Here is a 23,232-nt window from a genome sequence, read left to right on the forward strand (position 1 = left end):
TGAGATTCACAAGCTTTCTATGCAGCACACTCATACACACATTTTACTTTTACACTGTTATTTAAATCTTTTACTGTCTTCGCCACCCTTAGCTATTTTCTAAAGCTACTGTTTCATTTTCTTCCTTCACTGAATGTGATTTACTGTTTATTTATTTATATGTCATTTTGTCTCCACATTTTTCTCACCAGACTAGTCAGGCTTGTTTAAATGTTCTGATGAATTTTGTTAGTGAGGAAGGCATTGCCATTTTACAGCCCAAACAGCTTCAGCTGACTCAACTGTCAAAGCACTGAGATGTGCAATTCTCTCAGCACTTATGTAGAATTATGACTGGAGTTTTACATTGGAAATAGCTGTAAAAGAATAGCAAATTCAGTTCACGTATACATGTCTAGTCATAGATTCATTGCAGTGTTGGACAGTAACTTTCGCTTTCACAATTTCTCATTTTTTTTTTCTTTCACTTTCCCCTGTCTCTTATGCCTTTCACTTTCCCCTGTCACTTATGCCTTTCGCTTTCCCCTGTCTCTTATGTCTTTCACTTTCCCCTCTATACTGTAGTATGCCTTTCACTTTCCCCTGTGTCTTATGCCTTTCACTTTCCCCTGTCTCTTATGCCTTTCACTTTCCCATCTATACTGTAGTATGCCTTTCACTTTCCCCTCTATACTGTAGTATGCCTTTCACTTTCCCCTGTCTCTTATGCCTTTCACTTTCCCCTCTATACTGGAGTATGCCTTTCACTTTCCCCTGTCTCTTATGCCGTTCACTTTCCCCTCTATACTGTAGTATTCCTTTCACTTTCCCCTGTCTCTTATGCCTTTCACTTTCCCCTGTTTCTTATGCCTTTCACTTTCCCCTGTTTCTTATGCCTTTCACTTTCCCCTCTATACTGTAGTATTCCTTTCACTTTCCCCTGTCTCTTATGCCTTTCACTTTCCCCCTGTTTCTTATGCCTTTCACTTTCCCCTCTATACTGTAGTATGCCTTTCACTTTCCCCTGTCTCTTATGCCTTTCACTTTCCCCTCTATACTGTAGTATGCCTTTCACTTTCCCCTGTCTCTTATGCCTTTCACTTTCCCCTCTATACTGTAGTATTCCTTTCACTTTCCCCTCTATACTGTAGTATGCCTTTCATTTTCCCCTGTCTCTTATGCCGTTCACTTTCCCCTGACTCTAATGCCTTTCACTTTCCCCTCTATACTGTAGTATGCCTTTCACTTTCCCCTGTCTCTTATGCCTTTCACTTTCCCCTCTATACTGTAGTATACCTTTCACTTTCCCCTGTCTCTTATGCCTTTCACTTTCCCCTGTCTCTTATGCCTTTCACTTTTCCCTCTAAACTGTAGTATGCCTTTCACTTTCCCCTGTCTCTTATGCCTTTCACTTTCCCCTCTATACTGTAGTATTCCTTTCACTTTCCCCTGTCTTTTATGCCGTTCACTTTCCCCTGTCTTTTATGCCGTTCACTTTCCCCTGTCTCTTATGCCTTTCACTTTCCCCTCTATACTGTAGTATGCCTTTCACTTTCCCCTGTCTCTTATGCCTTTCACTTTCCCCTGTCTCTTATGCCTTTCACTTTCCCCTGTTTCTTATGCCTTTCACTTTCCCCTCTATACTGTAGTATTCCTTTCGCTTTCCCCTGTCTTTTATGCCGTTCACTTTCCCCTATCTCTTATGCCTTTCACTTTCCCCTGTCTCTTATGCCTTTCACTTTCCCCTCTATACTGTAGTATGCCTTTCACTTTCCCCTGTCTCTTATGACTTTCACTTTCCCCTCTATACTGTAGTATGCCTTTCATTTTCCCCTGTCTCTTATGCCTTTCACTTTCCCCTGTCTCTTATGCCTTTCACTTTCCCCTGTTTCTTATGCCTTTCACTTTCCCCTCTATACTGTAGTATTCCTTTCACTTTCCCCTGTCTTTTATGCCGTTCACTTTCCCCTGTCTCTTATGCCTTTCACTTTCCCCTCTATACTGTAGTATGCCTTTCACTTTCCCCTGTCTCTTATGCCTTTCACTTTCCCCTCTATACTGTAGTATGCCTTTCACTTTCCCCTGTCTCTTATGCCTTTCACTTTCCCCTGACTCTAATGCCTTTCACTTTCCCCTGACTCTAATGCCTTTCACTTTCCCCTGACTCTAATGCCTTTCACTTTCCCCTGTCTCTTATGCCTTTCACTTTCCCCTCTATACTGTAGTATGCCTTTCACTTTCCCCTGTCTCTTATGCCTTTCACTTTCCCCTGTCTCTTATGCCTTTCACTTTTCCCTCTATACTGTAGTATGCCTTTCACTTTCCCCTGTCTCTTATGCCTTTCACTTTCCCCTCTATACTGTAGTATTCCTTTCACTTTCCCCTGTCTTTTATGCCGTTCACTTTCCCCTGTCTCTTATGCCTTTCACTTTCCCCTCTATACTGTAGTATGCCTTTCACTTTCCCCTGTCTCTTATGCCTTTCACTTTCCCCTGTCTCTTATGCCTTTCACTTTCCCCTGTCTCTTATGCCTTTCACTTTCCCCTCTATACTGTAGTATGCCTTTCACTTTCCCCTGTCTCTTATGCCTTTCACTTTCCCCTGTCTCTTATGCCTTTCACTTTCCCCTGTCTCTTATGCCTTTCACTTTCCCCTCTATACTGTAGTATGCCTTTCACTTTCCCCTGTCTCTTATGCCTTTCACTTTCCCCTGTCTCTTATGCCTTTCACTTTTCCCTCTATACTGTAGTATGCCTTTCACTTTCCCCTGTTTCTTATGCCTTTCACTTTCCCCTCTATACTGTAGTATTCCTTTCACTTTCCCCTGTCTTTTATGCCGTTCACTTTCCCCTATCTCTTATGCCTTTCACTTTCCCCTGTCTCTTATGCCTTTCACTTTCCCCTCTATACTGTAGTATGCCTTTCACTTTCCCCTGTCTCTTATGCCTTTCACTTTCCCCTGTTTCTTATGCCTTTCACTTTCCCCTGTCTCTTATGCCTTTCACTTTCCCCTCTATACTGTAGTATGCCTTTCACTTTCCCCTGTCTCTTATGCCTTTCACTTTCCCCTCTATACTGTAGTATGCCTTTCACTTTCCCCTGACTCTAATGCCTTTCACTTTCCCCTGACTCTAATGCCTTTCACTTTCCCCTGACTCTAATGCCTTTCACTTTCCCCTCTATACTGTAGTATGCCTTTCACTTTCCCCTCTATACTGTAGTATTCCTTTCACTTTCCCCTCTATACTGTAGTATGCCGTTCACTTTCCCCTGTCTTTTATGCCGTTCACTTTCCCCTGACTCTAATGCCTTTCACTTTCCCCTCTATACTGTAGTATGCCTTTCACTTTCCCCTGTCTCTTATGCCTTTCACTTTCCCCTGTCTCTTATGCCTTTCACTTTCCCCTGTCTCTTATGCCATTCACTTTCCCCTGTCTCTTATGCCTTTCACTTTCCCCTGATTCTAATGCCTTTCACTTTCCCCTCTATACTGTAGTATTCCTTTCACTTTCCCCTGTCTCTTATGCCTTTCACTTTCTCCTGTCTCTTATGCCTTTCACTTTCCCCTGACTCTAATGCCTTTCACTTTCCCCTCTATACTGTAGTATGCCTTTCACTTTCCCCTGTCTCTTATGCCTTTCACTTTCCCCTGTCTCTTATGCCTTTCACTTTCCCCTCTATACTGTAGTATGCCTTTCACTTTCCCCTGTCTCTTATGCCTTTCACTTTCTCCTGTCTCTTATGCCTTTCACTTTCCCCTCTATACTGTAGTATGCCTTTCACTTTCCCCTGTCTCTTATGCCTTTCACTTTCCCCTGTCTCTTATGCCTTTCACTTTCCCCTGTCTCTTATGCCTTTCACTTTCCCCTCTATACTGTAGTATGCCTTTCACTTTCCCCTCTATACTGTAGTATTCCTTTCACTTTCCCCTGTCTCTTATGCCGTTCACTTTCCCCTGTCTCTTATGCCTTTCACTTTCCCCTCTATACTGTAGTATTCCTTTCACTTTCCCCTGTCTCTTATGCCGTTCACTTTCCCCTGTCTCATATGCCTTTCACTTTCCCCTCTATACTGTAGTAGTCCTTTCACTTTCCCCTGTCTCTTATGCCGTTCACTTTCCCCTGTCTCTTATGCCTTTCACTTTCCCCTCTATACTGTAGTATGCCTTTCACTTTCCCCTCTATACTGTAGTATTCCTTTCACTTTCCCATGTCTCTTATGCCGTTCACTTTCCCGTCTCTTATGCCTTTCACTTTCCCCTCTATACTGTAGTATGCCTTTCACTTTCCCCTGTCTCTTATGACTTTCAATTTCCCCTCTATACTGTAGTATGCCTTTCACTTTCCCCTCTATACTGTAGTATTCCTTTCACTTTCCCCTGTCTCTTATGCCTTTCACTTTCCCCTGTTTCTTATGCCTTTCACTTTCCCCTCTATACTGTAGTATTCCTTTCACTTTCCCCTGTCTTTTATGCCGTTCACTTTCCCCGTCTCTTATGCCTTTCACTTTCCCCTGTCTCTTATGCCTTTCACTTTCTCCTCTATACTGTAGTATGCCTTTCACTTTCCCCTGTCTCTCATGACTTTCACTTTCCCCTCTATACTGTAGTATGCCTTTCACTTTCCCCTGTCTCTTATGCCTTTCACTTTCCCCTGTTTCTTATGCCTTTCACTTTCCCCTCTATACTGTAGTACTCCTTTCACTTTCCCCTGTCTTTTATGCCGTTCACTTTCCCCTGTCTCTTATGCCTTTCACTTTCCCCTCTATACTGTAGTATGCCTTTCACTTTCCCCTGTCTCTTTTGCCTTTCACTTTCCCCTGTTTCTTATGCCTTTCACTTTCCCCTCTATACTCTAGTATTCCTTTCACTTTCCCCTGTCTCTTATGCCGTTCACTTTCCCCTGTCTCTTATGCCTTTCACTTTCCCCTCTATACTGTAGTATTCCTTTCACTTTCCCCTGTCTCTTATGCCTTTCACTTTCCCCTCTATACTGTAGTATGCCTTTCACTTTCCCCTGTCTTTTATGCCGTTCATTTTCCCCTCTATACTGTAGTATGCCTTTCACTTTCTCATGTCTCTTATGCCTTTCACTTTCCCGTCTCTTATGCCTTTCACTTTCCCCTCTATACTGTAGTATTCCTTTCACTTTCCCCTCTATACTGTAGTATGCCTTTCACTTTCCCCTGTCTCTTATGCCTTTCACTTTCCCCTGTCTCTTATGCCTTTCACTTTCCCCTCTATACTGTAGTATTCCTTTCACTTTCCCCTGTCTCTTATGCCGTTCACTTTCCCCTGTCTCTTATGCCGTTCACTTTCCCCTGTCTCTTATGCCTTTCACTTTCCCCTCTATACTGTAGTATGCCTTTCACTTTCCCCTGTCTCTTATGCCTTTCACTTTCCCCTCTATACTGTAGTATTCCTTTCACTTTCCCCTACTTTCCGTTTCCCCTCTATAGTATGCCGCCTTTCACTTTCTCACCAATACTGTAATATTCCTTTCACTTTCCCCTACTTTCCGTTTCCCCTCTATAGTATGCCACCTTTCACTTTCTCCTCTCTCTTATGCCTTTCACTTTCCCCTGTCTCTTATGCCTTTCACTTTCCCCTGTCTCTTATGCCTTTCACTTTCCCCTCTATACTGTAGTATTCCTTTCACTTTCCCCTACTTTCCGTTTCCCCTCTATAGTACTGTATGCCGCCTTTCACTTTCTCCTCTCTCTTATGCCTTTCACTTTCCCCTGTCTCTTATGCCTTTCACTTTCCCCTGTCTCTTATGCCTTTCACTTTCTTCTCTCTCTTTTGTCCCCTCTAGAATGCCTTTCACTTCTCTCATGCGCCTTTTACTTTTTCCTATTTACTATTTTCACATTTCTCTTCTACATCTCTCTTTTCACTTACCTCTCTCGTTCCTTTCACTTTTCCCCCCTCTTGCTCCTATCACTATTCTCTTTGGCCAGCTACAGTACAAGTGTATCTAGCTTAACATTGTCTTTCAATGTGTCTTTAATTTTCTACGTTCAATGTTGACTCACTCTTCTTTCTCTTCTTTCATTTAATTGTTCTGTACATATCACTTTCTTTTTCTCTTCTCTCAGACCATTAACTATATGACTGGGAACATTTGACCACTGCTATTCACAGCACCCCCAATCCTGAGGCTATGGTTTCAGTACAGTAACTTTGTTTTATAGTTTGTTACTAGCACTCCCTAGTGATTTATTACCAATTATTCCATAATAATATCTTGTATGAATGAATTTTGCTCAGATACAGAAGATAAATTATGCTGTTCACCTAGAGAATATCATGGCAAGCCTGCAAAATCAGTCATTTTCTCATTAGGAATTCCAGGTGCCAACTTTTCCCATCCAGTCCTTAATTTCCCAGCCTGCTGTAAATCTTTGGAGGGTGAGAGAGAATGATAATGTCCAGGACTCACTATCACTCTGGGAGTATCCATGAGCAGATCTGTGGTTGTGCTGGTTATACCTTAAATTATACTCTGTACACGATACACCTCCAGTCTGGTTATTTTCGGCTACCTTGTGCAGTCGGCTAATGAAAAAGTCCAACTCAATTCAATTTCATATTAAGTCAATTTTTTTTGTATTCGTTTATTAAATAAAAATTGAACAAACAGTAAATTTACAAAATTGCAATATTGGAGAGTACCAAAACAGTACAGGTAGAAAACAGATATCAAAACATTGTACATTACATCAAAAAAGATAAAATAAAATAAAAATTCACATATAGTAATGATACAATAATAACCCTTGTAGAAATTTCATAAAAACGGTTAAACTAATGCACGAAATGTGTACAGAACAGATCAAAACAGTAGTTTGGGTAAGGGTTGGGATAAGGAGGAAGCGGTGGAAAAAGGGGGGGTGCGAGTCGGGGCAAAGAAAAAGGGAAAATAAAAATAAATAAGATAATAATGTAATATGGGGAAACAGAGAAGGGATCGCCCTAGATCTGGGAGGGGGGTATTGTGATAGGAGTACCAATTATTCCAAATAGAGTGGAATTTTCTAACCGCGTTGTTCTGTAACTTAGTCATATATTTCATTTTTGCTATATACCAGTTTCTATTTAGAAGTTCCTGATGAGTGAGGATATCTGGTGACTTCCAGTAGCGAGCAATTTGGTATTTGGCTGCGCAGGAGATATGAAGAGCCAGTTTGTTAGAAGGATTAGGGACGTCATCAATTGGTGCACAAAGTAATATGTTGATGGGAGAGAGAGAAGTCGGGAGGTTAACATTTCGGGATATTAAGGAGCGTACCATGTTCCAAAAAGGGATAATTAAGGGGCAGGGCCACCATATATGTATAAATGATCCTTGATGGCCACATCCTCTCCAGCATAGATTGGAGGCGGAAGGATAAATTTGATTGAGGCATTCCGGACCCATATACCATCTGGTGTATATTTTGTAAGAGTTCTCTTTTATGGCTACACTAATGGAACACTTAGAAACTGTTAAGCGTATACTAACCCAGGTATCTTCATCAAGGGTCAAGCCTAAATCAGATTCCCAAGCCTGTTCATGTGCCTCAAGTGGGGGAGACTGCCGTGCTAAAATTGAGTGATAGATTTGTGAAAATAATCCCTCTTTCGTTGGGTCTGTAGATACAGAATCTTTCCAAAGATGTAAGGTTAGGTGAAGTGAGGGCGCTAAAGGATGATGTGGCGAAATGTTGAATTTGTAAATACTGATAATGGAGGGAGTTAGGAATTCCGTGTTTTTCATGGATCTCTACAAATGATGTAGGAGAAAATGACCCTACTATATGATGGAGTCTAGTAATGCCAGCAGTTTGCCAGGGGCGGGCCATCGCTTGGGAAAGGCCTGGGGGGAATGCGGGGTTGTCCCATATATGAGTCAGAGGTGAAGGTTGAGAGGAGAGAGTGAATTTTTTGTTGATAGAATCCCAATTGTTGAGAGTTAGCAAGACAGTTGGAGCCAAAAGCACTGAGCCGGGTCTGTGTTTGCGGGGGAGCCATGGTAAATCAGAAACCGAATGCGAGCTTATCAGTTCGTTTTCTAAATCCACCCACCATTTTGCGTGACCAGAGGAGTGCCAAGCAATCTGCTGTGTTAAAAAAAAAAAAATAATAGTGTTAAATGAAAAAAAATAATTGGCGTACCCCCCCCCCAAAAGGAACAACCAGCACCAGGCTTTACAGACCCAGTCCTGGTGTTGCTAAATACAGGGGACAAATGACATAGGGGTCCCCTGTATTAAGCACAACCAGCACTGGGCTATTCAGAACCTGGTTGACAAAATATGGGGAAAAAACAACTTATTCCCCCCTGTATTCAGAACAACCAGCGCTGGGCTCTGAGCTAGTTCTGGAAATACAGGGGGTAAAAAAAGCGTAGGGTCCCCCTATATTATCCAGCACCGGACTTTTTCTAGCGGGGGACTAATGCCACAGCCAGGGGAGCCCTTTCACTGGGTCTCTCAGCCGAAGCATCAACCCTTACAGCTAGTCAGGCTGGAGATCCCTGGGGAGCTGGGGACCCCCCCAATAAAGGGGTCCCCCTCTCCAGGGCACCCCAGGCTGATAGCCCGGGGCTATCCCCGGCACCGCTGGCCGGTGGGTGCCAGGTTGATTGTTTATAGTGTGGTGCATTTGTTGATAGTAAAAATAGTCTTTTGCTGTGGAACTGCATTACACAGCAAGCCTCCCCCGCAAGCTGGTACAAAATGCATGCGGGGCATTACGGGCACGCTGGTACCTGTAGTTCCATAGCTAAAGAAAGGGGTGCCTAGTGACACTTTCAGGGGTGCCTCAGGTTGGTGGTCAAGCACCAAATCAAATTATTTATGGTCAATGTAATGTAAATATGTGGACAAAAAGAAGTGCAAACCTGTCCACCACCACATAACTGAATTGAAGGATGACAGGTAAGCACAGATCTTTGGCTTAGGGGTGCCACAAAAACAATTCTGATACTCTAGGGTGCCGTGGTTCAAAAAAGTTTGGGAACCGCTGGTATAGGGGAAGAAAGTGTCCATGCTTAGACAGAGTTTGATAGTTTTAGCAATTAGGGAGCTGAATGTGTTTTCTGAATAAGATGGATGTATGGAGTGAGAAGAATGTTGGAACCCAGTGAGATTGTTGTGGTGATCCAATGGGAAGATTGTGGGCAGTATGATGTGGGAGCCACATAACTGCTCAGACCTCAGTTGCGTAGACTGCATGTGAGTATTCCAATGAGCACACAATTTTGTGAATTAGCAGCTCCACCATTTTGTGAGTGACTGCAATCCCACTCTGTGAGAGTGTTGGATCTGCAGTTAACCACAGTGTGTGTTGGCACACCATATTTTTTTTGCTTAAATAACACGTCCATTAAGGTGTCAGCCATAATGATCAGAATTTCATTGCTTTTTTAAGTTTGAGTGGCAGAAATTCAATAGGTTTTGTGAAATTTCAGATCATGTCTAAGAAGCCTCAATGGGACATGTGAAACCGTAAGGTTTTTTGTCTATGGAATAAATATATATATATATATATATATATATATATATATCTCTGTTATGTAACACAGGGTATAGAAATGAGGACTCCAGACAGGCAGGTACTTGGTAAAGCAGTGACCTTTTAGCAGCAGCATACACTGCACCTTAGCATACGTGAGCATAGGCCTGGACACACAGGCACATAACAGAAAATAAGCAAACACCTTGTGCTAGGTCCTGGCACCCTAATGCTTATCACCACCCTCAGCCTATCGCCTGGCCAGTTTGTCCAGCATCACCAACAATGTGCAACAGGTGCGTGAGAGTTTTAAACCCTTCCTGCTGGCTCTGGGCAACCTGGAAAACCCGGAATTCTATATTTCCAATTTGGGCTGTGCAGCCCAGAAAACCCAGAATTCCAGACTTCTATTGTAGGTGCAGAATGAGCTGGTCTTGTTTTCCTCTTCTTGGAGGGAGCTTATCCCACCAGAATGTGGGGCAATTCAGGTGAGAGACAACTCCTCTCACCACAATATGTATATGTATATGGGGTTGATAATGAGCGCCTACAGTGCTTAAATACAATATCAATCTAAACAATGATAAATAAATAGTTAAATAAGTACCCAGATGATTATAATGAATACAACGAGGAATAGGTAGCAATGTAATGTATTAAATTTAGAAGTGCATGGTGCCTGCGAAAAAAATCTAAATAAACAAAGTACTAGGTGTGCCTATTTTATAGCTCCAAAAAGTGCTTTAGAGGTCTTTTTGTCTTCCCGACATACTTAGTACCACAGGTACATTCCAGGAAGTAAGACAAAAAAAACTCTAAAGCTTTGTATGCATGAGCATATATACATACAGAACATAGAGAATAAAGTGGAGGGACATGCTGTGTAACAAAATGTCACAAAATGTCCTATTATATCATAAATCCAATCTAGAGGATTTAACTTTTAAACCAATTGAGCAAGTCACACTAGGGGGGGGGAGGTGACCTGGCAAATAAACTTTCAAAACGAGAGATGTACTGGATGAACCCTGGCTCCTTGGGTGTCCAATGACAGCTATGAAATAGCACCTTTTTTATTATAAAGATACTAACTTGTTTTGAACTCTGGGTGTTGGGTCGTATAGTGTAAAGGACATTTGTCTACTGTCATATCCAGACGAGAAACTTAAGCATAGTGGAGCCTGGCTAGTACTTGGACGGGAGAATTCATGGGAAGACCAGGTGCTGTAGGCTTGGAATGGAAGTAATCTTCCAGACCCTTGTGTTTTATTTCTATATAAATATATATATATATATATATGTATATATAAAATACATTTTGATCAATAAACCTGTAAAGGTCTTTTGAATTTGATCATACATGTTGAAACACTGTTTCCAATCATATAACATTGGATACTAATACTGGTTTCGTTACTTGATTATGCATATTTTTTGTGTATTTATAGTCCTTTCTTGAGAATAGCTTTTTAGTCAGTTGCAACAATTAATACATCAATTACCCTTCTTAAACTTTATGGGCTAATATGGCTGATAACAATGGAGATACCATTCTAGTCCGGTTGTTGAAATAAGACTCACATTATCTATACCAGATGGTATAGACCTACAACCATTTCAGTAGCATGTAGCATTATCACATCTGTCTGTAGAGCATAACTAATATAGGACTTAAACATAATATATGAACATTGGATCTGCTTATTACAATTTTTAAACATAATAATAAGTATTGATGAAATATTATTTTATTCCTATGTACTTTCTCCCAAGATAGATGATACGTCAGATTGTGTTCCAAGTGCAATACGATGCTGTCCAATCCCACCTAGGCATCTAAGTAAAGTTGCTAGGCGTTTGACATTTACCCTCCAATCTCTGCTGTGGAGTTTTTTGCACAGTGATTGGGAACTTAAAGATGGTCGCCGATGTTTCCGATGGCTCAGGGAGCATGCGCACAACCGAGACAGCTTGATTATGGAGTGAATGGGGTGGAAGTGGAACTTGGCCCTGAGTTGACAGAGAGGACAGGCGGAAGTGGGACAAGCCAGGACAGAATCTTGGGAACAATGGCTGACGAGCAAACAGACGTGGTACTAGCAGTGAGAGCGGAAGTGACCGATCACAACCCCCGCATTAATGGGCGGAAATGACGCCCGTTTTGGAAATATTGAAACAAATCAATCATTCCCCAGTGAAGATTTAAAAGCAGACAATAGCGGTTACTCTTTAATCCATCAGCACTTAGCTATGTTTCACAATTTAACCACTTGTCATCACCACTAAGAAATACATGGTGACCGCACACAGGAAGTGATGTCCTATTTATTGTGATATTATTTTGTCTTATTTATTTATTATTGAATGAATTTAGCCTGAAGTGTTTTTACCCATCTATGAAATGCTTTTATTTATTGTTATAGTTAATTAAATTTCTTTTTTATCGATACATGGGCATTTATGTATGTTGCATTTTTTCTAACCTGTAGGTTGTTGATGCATTACGCACTTTTTGAATCTATATTGTTGTTTCATTGTATGCACAAGGCACATTTTGGAGCTATAAAATAGGCACGGGATGTAGTTAGCAGACCGGCGGACGAGGTAAGTCCGGGGCGCCCTTAGCATTAGCTGCGGGGGGAGGGTTAGGTTTAGGGAGCGTAGCGGGGTAAGCATTAGGGGTTTTTTTTTGGGGGGGGGGGGTTAGGCATCCCGTAGGGAGGTTAGTTTTAGGCACCTCCCTGGGAAGGTTAGGTTTAGGGTGCAAGGGGGGTTAGAGTTAGGCACCACTAAGGGAGGGTTGGGGGGAGAGAGGGGTAGGGATAGGGTACTTACCTGCCCTGTCGGGATCTTCTCCCTTCGGGCTGCTGGCGTCAGGATTTGAACTTATTTGGTGCTGAAATCATTCATAATATATATATATATATATATATAGGCAAAGAGGAATGGGCACTCACCACTCAGTAGAAGACACTTTTTAATTACTCACAAATCACATGGTAATGGTCGACGTTTCGGTCGCGAATGGACCTTTGTCAAGACAGGATAACCACCACAAAGCTACCACCAAGGAGACCCATAGCCCAATACCCCTCAGCCCGCCTGTAATAGCCACATCAATTACTCAAGACCCACCCCCCAGGTGAAACACGGACATGGGCGGAAAGCGGTGAACCACAGCTTCTGTTCATAATATATTAATACTCACAGTCTCAAGACATGGAGAAGACATGTATAAAGCATATGTGGCTGGCTTCCATGACCAGCCAGCATGTATAAACAAAGACAGCCCCGTCACGCCACAACCCGGAAGTGCCGTGCATTCCATAGCATGAAACGCACCGGAAGTGACACGACGGACCACACTCAGGAAGTCGTGTGGGTGGTTACTAGGCAGCGCTAGATACAAACACGGCCAGCGCCGTCCCACACATGGAAATAAAAACACACGGAGATGACTGGGCTGTTGCTAGGTTACAAAGTAATTTGTCCCCACGGTACAACACGACAAATTCAATTGGTCCATTGATCACTATAAGTTTGGCCGCAAATTGCGGTTACGTGAATATTTTTCCAACTCTAGTGATATGACTACTTCTAGCAAATTTAGAAACCCCAGTACATTTGACCCACAGTCAAACAACGCCGTATTAAAACCTATCTACGGTTAGTTGATCATGAGATGTTGGCCTGTAGAGACGAGCTTTGCAAGGCTTGATGCATGATGAGTCAGTTGTAATACGCCAGGCCGATAAAGGCAGAGCTGTTGTGGTGCAGGACTGGCATGCGTATGACCGAGAAGTACGATGCCAGCTCAATGATAGACATACATATGCTAGGGTTACTACAAATCCGATGCTTGAGGTCAAATGTAGGGTCGACTTAGTAGTAAATAGGGCGGTACAATTGATGTAGATTGATGAAGGGGTGGCAGCCTATTTAACAGTGCCTCACCCGGTGTGCCCTATTATCTACTTACTACCCAAAATCCACAAGTCGTTGGTCGACCCGTCCGGGCAGCCGATTATATCAGCAAGAGGCTCGGTGTTGCAACATCTAGCAATTTTTGTTGATGGGTTTCTCCAACCACATGTGATGGGTATGGAGAGGGGCCAAAAGTAATGGGACTATCAACTCAAAAGTTATTTCATGGACAGGTGTGGGCTATTCCCTCGTTATTTCATTATCAATTAAGCAGGTAAAGGGTCTGGAGTTGATTCTAGGTGTGACATTTGCATTTAGAATCAGTTGCTGTCAACTCTCAATATGAAATCCAAAGAGCTGTCACTATCAGTGAAGCAAGCCATCATTAGGCTGAAAAATCAAAACAAACCCATCAGAGAGATAGCAATCAACTGTTTGGAATTTTCTTAAAAAGAAGGAACGCACCGGAGAGCTCAGCAACACCAAAAGACCCGGAAGACCACGGAAAACAACTGTGGTGGATGACAGAAGAATGATTTCCCTGGTGAAGAAAAACCCCTTCACAACAGTTGGCCAAATCAAGAACACTCTCCAGGAGGTAGGTGTATATGTGTCAAAGTCAACAATCAAGAAAAGACTTCACAAGAGTGAATATAGAGGGTTCACCACAAGATGTAAACCATTGGTGAGCCACAAAAACAGGAAGACCAGATTAGAGTTTGCCAAACAACATCTAAAAAAGCCATTACAGTTCTGGAACAACATCCTATGGACAGATGAGACAAAGATGAACTTGTACCAGAGTGATGGAAAGAGAAGAGTATGGAGAAGGAAAGGAACTGCTCATGATCCAAAACATACCACCTCATCAGTGAAGCATGATGGTGGTAGTGTCATGGCGTGGGCATGTATGGCTGCCAATGGAACTGGTTCCTTTGTATATAATGATGATGTGACTGCTGACAAAAGCAGCAGAATGAATTCTGAAGTGTTTCGGGCAATATTATATGCTCATATTCAGTCAAATGCTTCAGAACTCATTGGACGGTGCTTCACAGTGCAGATGGACGATGACCCGAAGCATACTGCAAAAGCAACCAAAGAGGTTTTGTAAGGCTAAAAAGTGGAATGTTATGCAATGGCCAGGACAATCCCCTGACCTGAATCCGATTGAGCATGCATTTCACTTGATGAAGACAAAACTGAAGGGAAAATGCCCCAAGAACAAGCAGGAACTGAAGACATTTGCAGTAGAGGCCTGGCAGAGCATCACCAGGGATGAAACCCAGCGTCTGGTGATGTCTATGCTTTCCAGACTTCAGGCTGTAATTGCCTGCAAAGGATTTGCAACAAAGTGTTAAAAAGTGAAAGTTAGATTTAGGATTGTTTAGTTTATCCCATTACTTTTGGCCCCTTAAAAAGTGGGAGGCACATATAGAAACCGTTGTAATTCCTACACCGTTCACCTGATTTGGATGTAATTACCCTCAAATTAAATCTGAAAGTCTGCAGTTAAAGCACATCTTGTTTGTTTCATTTCAAAGCCATTGTGGTGGTGAATAGAGGCCAAAATATGAAAATTCTGTCAATGTCCCAATATTTATGCACCTGACTGTGTGTGTGTGTGTATATATGTATGTGTATATATATATATATATAAATATATATATATATATAAATATATATATATATAGTGTGTGTATCAGAAAGATCAGAAGCATTACATTTTTTTTACTATAAAAAGGTATACTAAATGTGTTCCATTAAGTATAGTTAGGCAGGCAGACACAGATCGTTAATATTAAAGTCACACTGACAAACTGGAACGGGCGTGGCCTAACCTACTGCCAGCTATCAGAATCTTTTCTCATCAGGGTCATTGTATATCATGAATTGAAGGAGCTGCCGTGCTCAACCCTGATATGTGTAGTATGTGGTGGTATAAACAGGATAAAGCTGGGGAAAGGGTATGAAGGGTTCATATCCCGACTGGGCAGGTAAGTACCCTATCCCTACCCCTCCCCTAACCCTCCGTTAGTGGTTCCTAACTCTTAACATCCTACCCTAGTGCCTAACCATAACCTCCCCCCGGGGATGCCTAACCCTAACCCTCCAAACTAGGGGTGTTTAACGCTAACCTCCCCCCCAACAAAAAACCTAACCCCGCTATGCTCCCTAAATCTAACCCTCCTCCCCCGCGGCTAATGCTAAGGACGCCCCGGACTTACCTCGTTAGGGCTGGCGTGCTTCGGCTTTCTGGCGTTTGGGTTTAAGATAGGCGTCGGTATTTCGATCCCTATATTAAGTCTCTTGTCCGGATTCGGATGTCGGTATTGAGACCGCCGGTCTCATAACTACATCCCAAATCTGGTTGTAGTATATAAGTCTATTTAATGGGTAATTACAGTATTAACCTGAGAACTTATCGTTACACAATGTATAAATAGTACAGGTAAAACAGTGATACAAGTATATAATAATGATGCAGTGTGATTGAAGCTGATTTTTTGATCCTGTGAAGCTGCTTTCTATGGAGATACACTTTGATTGATATGCCTGTCTAACTATACTTCATGATGCGCCTCTAGTATTCTTTTTTTATGCCCATATGCGGTTTTCTTATATTTTTTATATATATATATATATGTGTGTTTGATCCCGTGAGGATTCGAGTAATTGAGGGGACTGTTGCAGATTTATTGGAATCTTAATTTATTAGATATATCTTTCTGACTGTTTAGAAGACTGGTCTTTAAACTAATAAGGAGCAGCATTGGACAAAGTCTTGGTTTTATTAGTATTTTATATATTGATATATGTGTGTAAAATAAACAAAAAATGACATTCATCCACTGAGGAGTAAACTGAGGAGTAAACATAGACACTCTGCACTAACCAAATGCATTGTTAGTACTTTAACCTGTACCTTATCTTAAAAACAGGGAATGTTATTTCCACATGTTGCAATATATGTTAAGCTAACTAATGCATGCCAAAGGGCCTGATTCACTACGGATCGCTATTGCGATTGCAACTGCACACTGATTCACTCATCACTTTTCTTATTACTGCAGCTGCGATTACGCACAGTTCAACTGCAAAAATATGCTAATGTCTGCAACTGCTCACCCAGCATAGAGACGCCCCCTACCACTTTCGCACATTCGTAAGAACTTGCAGTCCTGCGAAAACATCGGTAACATCAGACCCTAACGTAGAATTACTGCAGGTCTGACCTGTCTCAGAAATTGCAACTCTCGTTGCACGCAGTGAGTACTCAAACTGCATATGCCGTCACAATGGCTAATTTATGCACGCCCAGGAAACGGAGTTCAAATGGACAGGTACTCCTGCGTTTCTCCGACCACTCCCTCGTCACCACCCCAAACGCTGACGTCCCGTCACTCCTTCTGCAATGGCTTTGTATCTGCGTACGTGATCGCAGTGCGATCGCATTACTGGCCGGCGCACCATCAGCCAATCTGCGTACGGTGTTCCAGTTGCGATTCCTGATGAATCAGGCCCAAAGTCTTTCCCTTGAGGCCAGGGGAACTAAGAGCTCTGGATGGTACTATAGTAGAGGTTCCCAAACGCGGTCCTCAAGGCACACCAACAGCTCAGGTATTAGAGATATCCATGGTTGAGCACAGGTGATTTAATTAGTACCTCTGTCAATTTGATTTAACCACCTCTGCTCAACCATGGATATCTCTAAAACCTGAACTGTTGGGGTGCCTTGAGGACCACGTTTGGGAACTTCTGTACTATAGGTATCATTTCTGCATGGGAGAAACCCAAAGTGCATGCTTACTAAACAGATCTGCTCTTGTGCCTGATTCCCATTGTAAATGTTTTCACCTTCTACTTTATTCATTTTACTTTTATTTTACACAGGTACTATGGGGAAAAAATAAAAGAAATCCTGACTGAGGAGGATTTACAGCTGTATCGGTAAAATATATGTTCATTTTCTTTTTAAGAGTATATTTAGAAGACTCACAGCTGCTGCATTTTTGTCAAATATGAATACATGACTTTGGGTATTCCTGTATATCTGGGTTCTGCATTTACCTTACCCTATAGCCATAGCTGTTTAAGCACATAGCCAAACCTGGTATTTGCTTAGGGGTAGGTTGGAAAATGGTTCTATATTATTATTTTATTTACTTTTGTATCTGTTTTCTTTATCACAGTAAAAAATAATGGATGTGAATATTGGATGTTTTTGCATGAGACGATAGGGTGCAGTATTACAAATGTAAAACCTGCACAGACGGAATACTGTAAATACAGCGCTGGTCTGAGCACAAGGAGTACGATGTTCTGTCCAGCTTCTTGTTGCTGGCTCTTTCCCACATCTGTGATAATGTTATTAACTGCAGAACATGTGTATTGACTAGCACAAAGTGTCTCCTTAAATGTTCCAGGCAATAAACTGACTGTCGCTGTGTAATTACTCAGCAAGCTACTAACTCGTTTAAAGGCTCAATTCCTGTCTAATTAAGCTGATTAGCACACTATATTTTTTGAGACTATCCATCTAAGCAGTGCATGGGCAGTTTTAATTAGCCAGAACAATCTGGAAAACAAACTGCTCTCTAAATTGTTATGCTTGCTTCAGCTTGCTTCCTGATTTTGGAATTGAATGGAATTCCTGTATCTTTTGCTATTGCTGTTGAACTTTATTTGATGTTGGTTCTCCTGAAGAAGGTCAGAAACTGTGACCGAAACGTTGAGTATGATACATTACTTGCATTAAAAATGGACTAATTTTTTACAAGCCTGGTGAGTGCCCCTCTTTTTCCTACTATATATATATATATATATATATATATATATATATATATATATATATATATATATATATATATATATATAATATACAGGTTTAGTCTCCCATATCCAAAATGCTTGGGACCAGGGGTATTTTGGATAACGGAATATTCCGTATTTTGGAATATTTGTATAATATAATGAAATATCTTGGGAAAGGGACACAAATCTAAGCACAAAATGCTTTTATGTTTTATATACACCTTATACACACAGCCTGCAGGTCATTTTATACAATATTTTCAATCATTTTGTGGCTCAAGCAAAGTTAGTGTACATACATGAAATTCATTTATGTTTCATGTACACCTTGTACACAAAGCCTGAAGGTAATTGTACACAATATATCAATGCATTTAAGCTTGCAGCCCATCGTCACGGGACCCCACTTTACTGCAAGTCCCTACTCTATTGCTTAAATGCATTGATCAATTCATGAACCAAAACCCCACTGTTTATTATGTTTATTATTATTATTATTATTAGTTATTATAGTGAGTGCAGAGCCCCTGTGATTTCTATTTAAACAATGTGGTCACATACCATGTTGCACCCCAAAACTAGGAATGGAGAGTGCCATGGATTAGTGATTTTTGTTTATTATTATAAATTTTTATAATGAATCATTTTTGTGATCACATTTTCTCATGCACCCCTCTTAACTAGTTATCTAACTTGTGTCAGCTGTTCTCCTAGGGGCTTTGCAACAGGTGTGCTTGGTAACTGTCTCACGTTTAAAAGCAAAGTTGCTGTGAGCTTTAAACCTTGATAGCATACCCTGAGTTTAACACTAATGTGATGGCTATGTCCATGTTATAATTCTGAGCAATAGAGTAGGGACTTGCAGTAAAGTGGGGTCCCGTGACGATGAGCTGCAAGCTTAAATGCATTGATCAATTCATGAACCAAAACCCCACTGTTTATTATGTTTATTATTATTATTATTAGTTATTATGGTGAGTGCAGAGCCCCTGTGATATATATATATATATATAAATCATATGTGGATATATAGTCCAAGTATCCAAGTAGAAGGCAGCATTCAGGAACTTGCAATAATTTTCTAAGGCCCAAATGTCTTTCTTTTTGGTGAGTGCCCATTTTTTAGAAGGGTCCCCTTCTCCCAGACTGCAGGAGACAGAGTAATAGGGCGATGCTGGTAGATGACTGAAAGATGTCTCGACTAGGGGCCTGATTCAGCAAGGAACGCGCTTGCTTATACGCACACATTCGGCCGACTGTTGCGTACTGCACATGGGTATACATCGCAGTGTGCGAACTGGCCGCTGTGATCGGGACTGCGATCGCAGAGGATACGCAGACCCATGGCAGAGTGATTGACAGGAAGTGCCATTTGTGGGTGGTTATGGGGGGGGGAGGGGACGGGCAAACGCAGGCGCTGCCAGTGCATTGGGACGGCCTTGCCTGGGCGTGTATAAATTATCCATTGCGATATCAGGCGCAGCCTGAGGCCTCATAGCGTGCGCAGAAGGAAGCAATTTTAACTGTGCATATGGGTCCAATGTTACTCGATATTACCAATTGTTTTGCTATGTTGCCGAAGTATACAGATGTGAGTAAGGGGAAGTGGGCGTCCTTATGTTAGGTTGCGAAAGCAATGTCAAACATTTACATATCACCACTGCTATTAGCAACTGCGTTGCATGCGTGTAAGCTGAATAGTGATCCATGCTGAATCAGGCCGTAGGGTGTGTGTAGAGCGGAGGGGGAGAGAAGACCCCTAATGCTTTCTTACTAAACTGTTTGCAATCAAGTTGCTGTACTAGATAGCATGACGGGTACTTTCAATCCTCAAATTACTAGGATAGATGCTGCCTCAAGGAGAGTATAGGTCTCTACAGTACAATAATTCCAGAAAATTGCAAATGGCACATTTACAGTATACACCTTTTTTCTGTCTTTTCTTGCTGTAGGGATGTGAGGCTGAGAATCCAGCAGGAAATTGCAAGGACATTCATTCTTGACGCTACTTCTCTGTATCTCACCAAACCTACTTTCTTTTCCCGTATGAACAGCTCTGAAGCGAAGACTACTCATGATGAATACTGGCACCCCCACATTGATAAGGTGAGGAGGCCAGTCCTGAGATCTTCTTCATAGCAAATACTGTTTTTTTCCAACTAGGAATCTACTGCTTATGACATCACAATGCTCTGTTTTATGGTAATTCATTTAATCTACGTACAGTGTAGCTGCTAGGACATTTGTACAAGCATTACCTCTGTAGAGGTCACTTTGACCTTGCTGGTGACTTTTACATCAATAGCAGTGGAAACAACCGGGATCAGGAGCAATATTTGGATGCCTGTTGTAACTCTATCATTTTAGTGCTGCTTTTTATTTTCTCCTTGTTATCATTATGATTGGGGTAACCTGGGTAAGGTGTGGTGGGTGTTCTTAATAATGGGGAGATGTCAGGTTGGCCTAGGTCAGATTTCCTTTGCTATTACGCAGGATAATTGATGTACCATGTCGAATGTTTGTTCCGTGTTTGGCTGCATTATCCTGTTTATCAGCAATGAGTCACAGGGCTAAATGTGTTCTATTGGGTAGTACTAGTGGTTAAGCACTGCAGGATTTTGTGACTTTTGTGTTTATGGTTTATTTTACAAAAATTAGTGCACTTTAATACAAATAACTGTAAGAGGATTGAACTGTTTTTTTATACTGATTGATTTATTGATTTTGGGAGATGTATCTCACCCTCTATCACACATACGTCTTCATTAGATGAAAGAATTAGGACACTATGGGCATATTTACTAATTAACATGTTTTTGACCCGATAATTATAATTTTTTGTTGCTGCTAATCGCAGCAATAAGAAATTACAGTTTACCTGTATGTACTAATCACCTGCAGGGACAGAGGAGCCCGTCTCTGCGATGTGTAAGAAGTGACATTATTTCACTTCTCCTTTGGAAGCCAGGGCCATTCCGTCATGCGTGGTCTGCTGAAGAACTCCCTCCCAGTAATTTCTGCACAGTGTAGACTATTCTACATCGGCTAATGCCATCTGCAGGTGGCCTTAGGTGCTGGGACCAAACTTCCAACTGCTTCGCATTCTGGAGTTTGGTAAATCTGACAGCTTTGCATCCCCCATTGAAACCTATGGCCTGTCGGAAATGGAGGGATTGAGGCAAATATGGAGATATCTGCTGCAATCCCTCCTTCATACAATCATATAGAAGTGCTAGCCCAAAACCCAGTCTAATGTGGATCTCTAATGGAGCAATATTTCAATAGAGACTTTTTATATTGTATTGATGGTAGCAAGGAAGGTGGGGGGGCAATTTAAAGGTAAACAACTGGGGGTTTCCAGTACGTCACTTCCCAGCATAGCTTTGGATATGACAATCATCTCTATTTAAAATTGGTGAGTACTGGGAAATTCTCAGCATATCTGGAGAGACGGCTCAGACACAACAGAGCACCTCCAGTAGTTTTTGGGATCACCGGGTATATTTGGTAAAAAGGTTGGTTCAAAGATACCACCAGCATAGGACTAAGCGCGACAGGGTGCTCCAAAACAATATTGGCCCAAATATTCCCAACAGGTACTTTTTCAGGTCACCTATCCAATATAAATGTAACAGTGAATTGAAATGCCTGTTTTTGTTTATTAATCTGATTGAGATCTGTGGAATTTGAACACAAGTCGACACCTTGAACTCTTTATCATGTTCCCCAAACTATTATTGAACATTTTTTGCAGTGGGGCAGGGTGCATAATCCTTCTGAAAGAGGCCACTGCCATCAGGGAATACCGTTGCCATGAAGGGGTGTTCTTGGTCTGCGACAGTGTTTATCTATGTGGTACATGTCAAAGTAACATCCACATGAATGGCAGGACCCAAGGTTTCCAAGCAGAACATTGCCCATAGCATTACACTGCCGTCTCTGTTTTGCCTTCTTCCCATAGTGCATCCAGGTGCCATTCCTTCCGCAGGTAAATGACGCACATGCACCCAGCCGTCCACATGATGTAAAAGAAAATGGGATTCATCGGTCCAGGCCACCTTCTTCCATTGCTCCACTGTCCAGTTCTGATGCTCATGAGCCATTTGTAAGCGTTTTCGGTGGTGGACAGGGGTCAGCATGGATAGTCTGACTGGTCTCTGACTATGCAGCAAGCTTTGAAGCACTGTGTGTTCTGACACCGTTCTATCATAGGCAGTTTTAACTTTTTTAGCAATTTGTTCTACAGTAGCTCTTCTGTGGGATAGGACCAGGCAGGGTAGCCTTTGCTCTCCAAATGCATCAGTGAGCCTTAGGTGGGTGATCCTGTCTCCGGTTCATCAGTGTTCTTCCTTTTTGCTAGGTATTAACCACTGCATACTGGAAACACACCACAAGACCTGACATTTTGGAGATGCTATGACCCATTCGTCTGGCCATCACAATTTGGCCCTTGTCAAAGTTGCTTCTAACACATCAACTTTAAGGACTGAGGGCCTCATTCAGCAAGGATCACAGTTGCTTATACTCAATGTTGCCGATTGTTTCGCTATGTTGCCTAAGTATACGGATGTGAGTAAGGGGAAGTGGGCATCCTTATGTTAGGCTGCGATCGCAATGCGAATGCAAATATTTATATATCACCACTGATATTAGCACCTGCGTTGCGTGCGTATAAGCAGAATTGCGATCCGTAGTGAATCAGGCCCTGCGTGTTCACTTGCTGCCTAATATATCCCACCCTTTTTCACTTGGCATTGTAATGAGATAATCAATGTTATTCCCTTCACCTGACAGTGGGTTTAATGTTATGGCTGATCCGTGTATATATGGATATCTTCATATCAATGCAGTGGCAGCACTTACAGCAACAGGTACCATTTTGTGCACATCCAATTTATATTGTATAAAGTAGCAGATTTAGCATAACAATGTGGGGCGCAAGTCACTTGTAAAGGATTTTTCACCCACTTTTTTCTGAGTTTTGTGTCTTAATTTGCTAATAGTGTACTAAGGGCCTG

General features: G+C 41.8%; 1 protein-coding gene across 1 annotated transcript in view; it reads left to right on the top strand.

The window, feature by feature from the left end:
- Nucleotides 1-23,232, top strand: part of OGFOD3 (2-oxoglutarate and iron dependent oxygenase domain containing 3) — a 211,575-nt gene that overhangs the window by 59,033 nt on the left and 129,310 nt on the right. The window contains exons 6-7 of the mRNA XM_088468928.1: nucleotides 17,294-17,350; nucleotides 20,167-20,320. Of these exons, the coding sequence (XP_088325054.1) occupies nucleotides 17,294-17,350; nucleotides 20,167-20,320 (211 nt within the window). The remainder of the gene's footprint in view (nucleotides 1-17,293; nucleotides 17,351-20,166; nucleotides 20,321-23,232) is intronic.

Source organism: Taudactylus pleione, unplaced genomic scaffold (genome assembly GCF_031769625.1).
Source record: "Taudactylus pleione unplaced genomic scaffold, aTauple2 ptg000012l, whole genome shotgun sequence".
Taxonomy (NCBI): domain Eukaryota; kingdom Metazoa; phylum Chordata; class Amphibia; order Anura; family Myobatrachidae; genus Taudactylus; species Taudactylus pleione.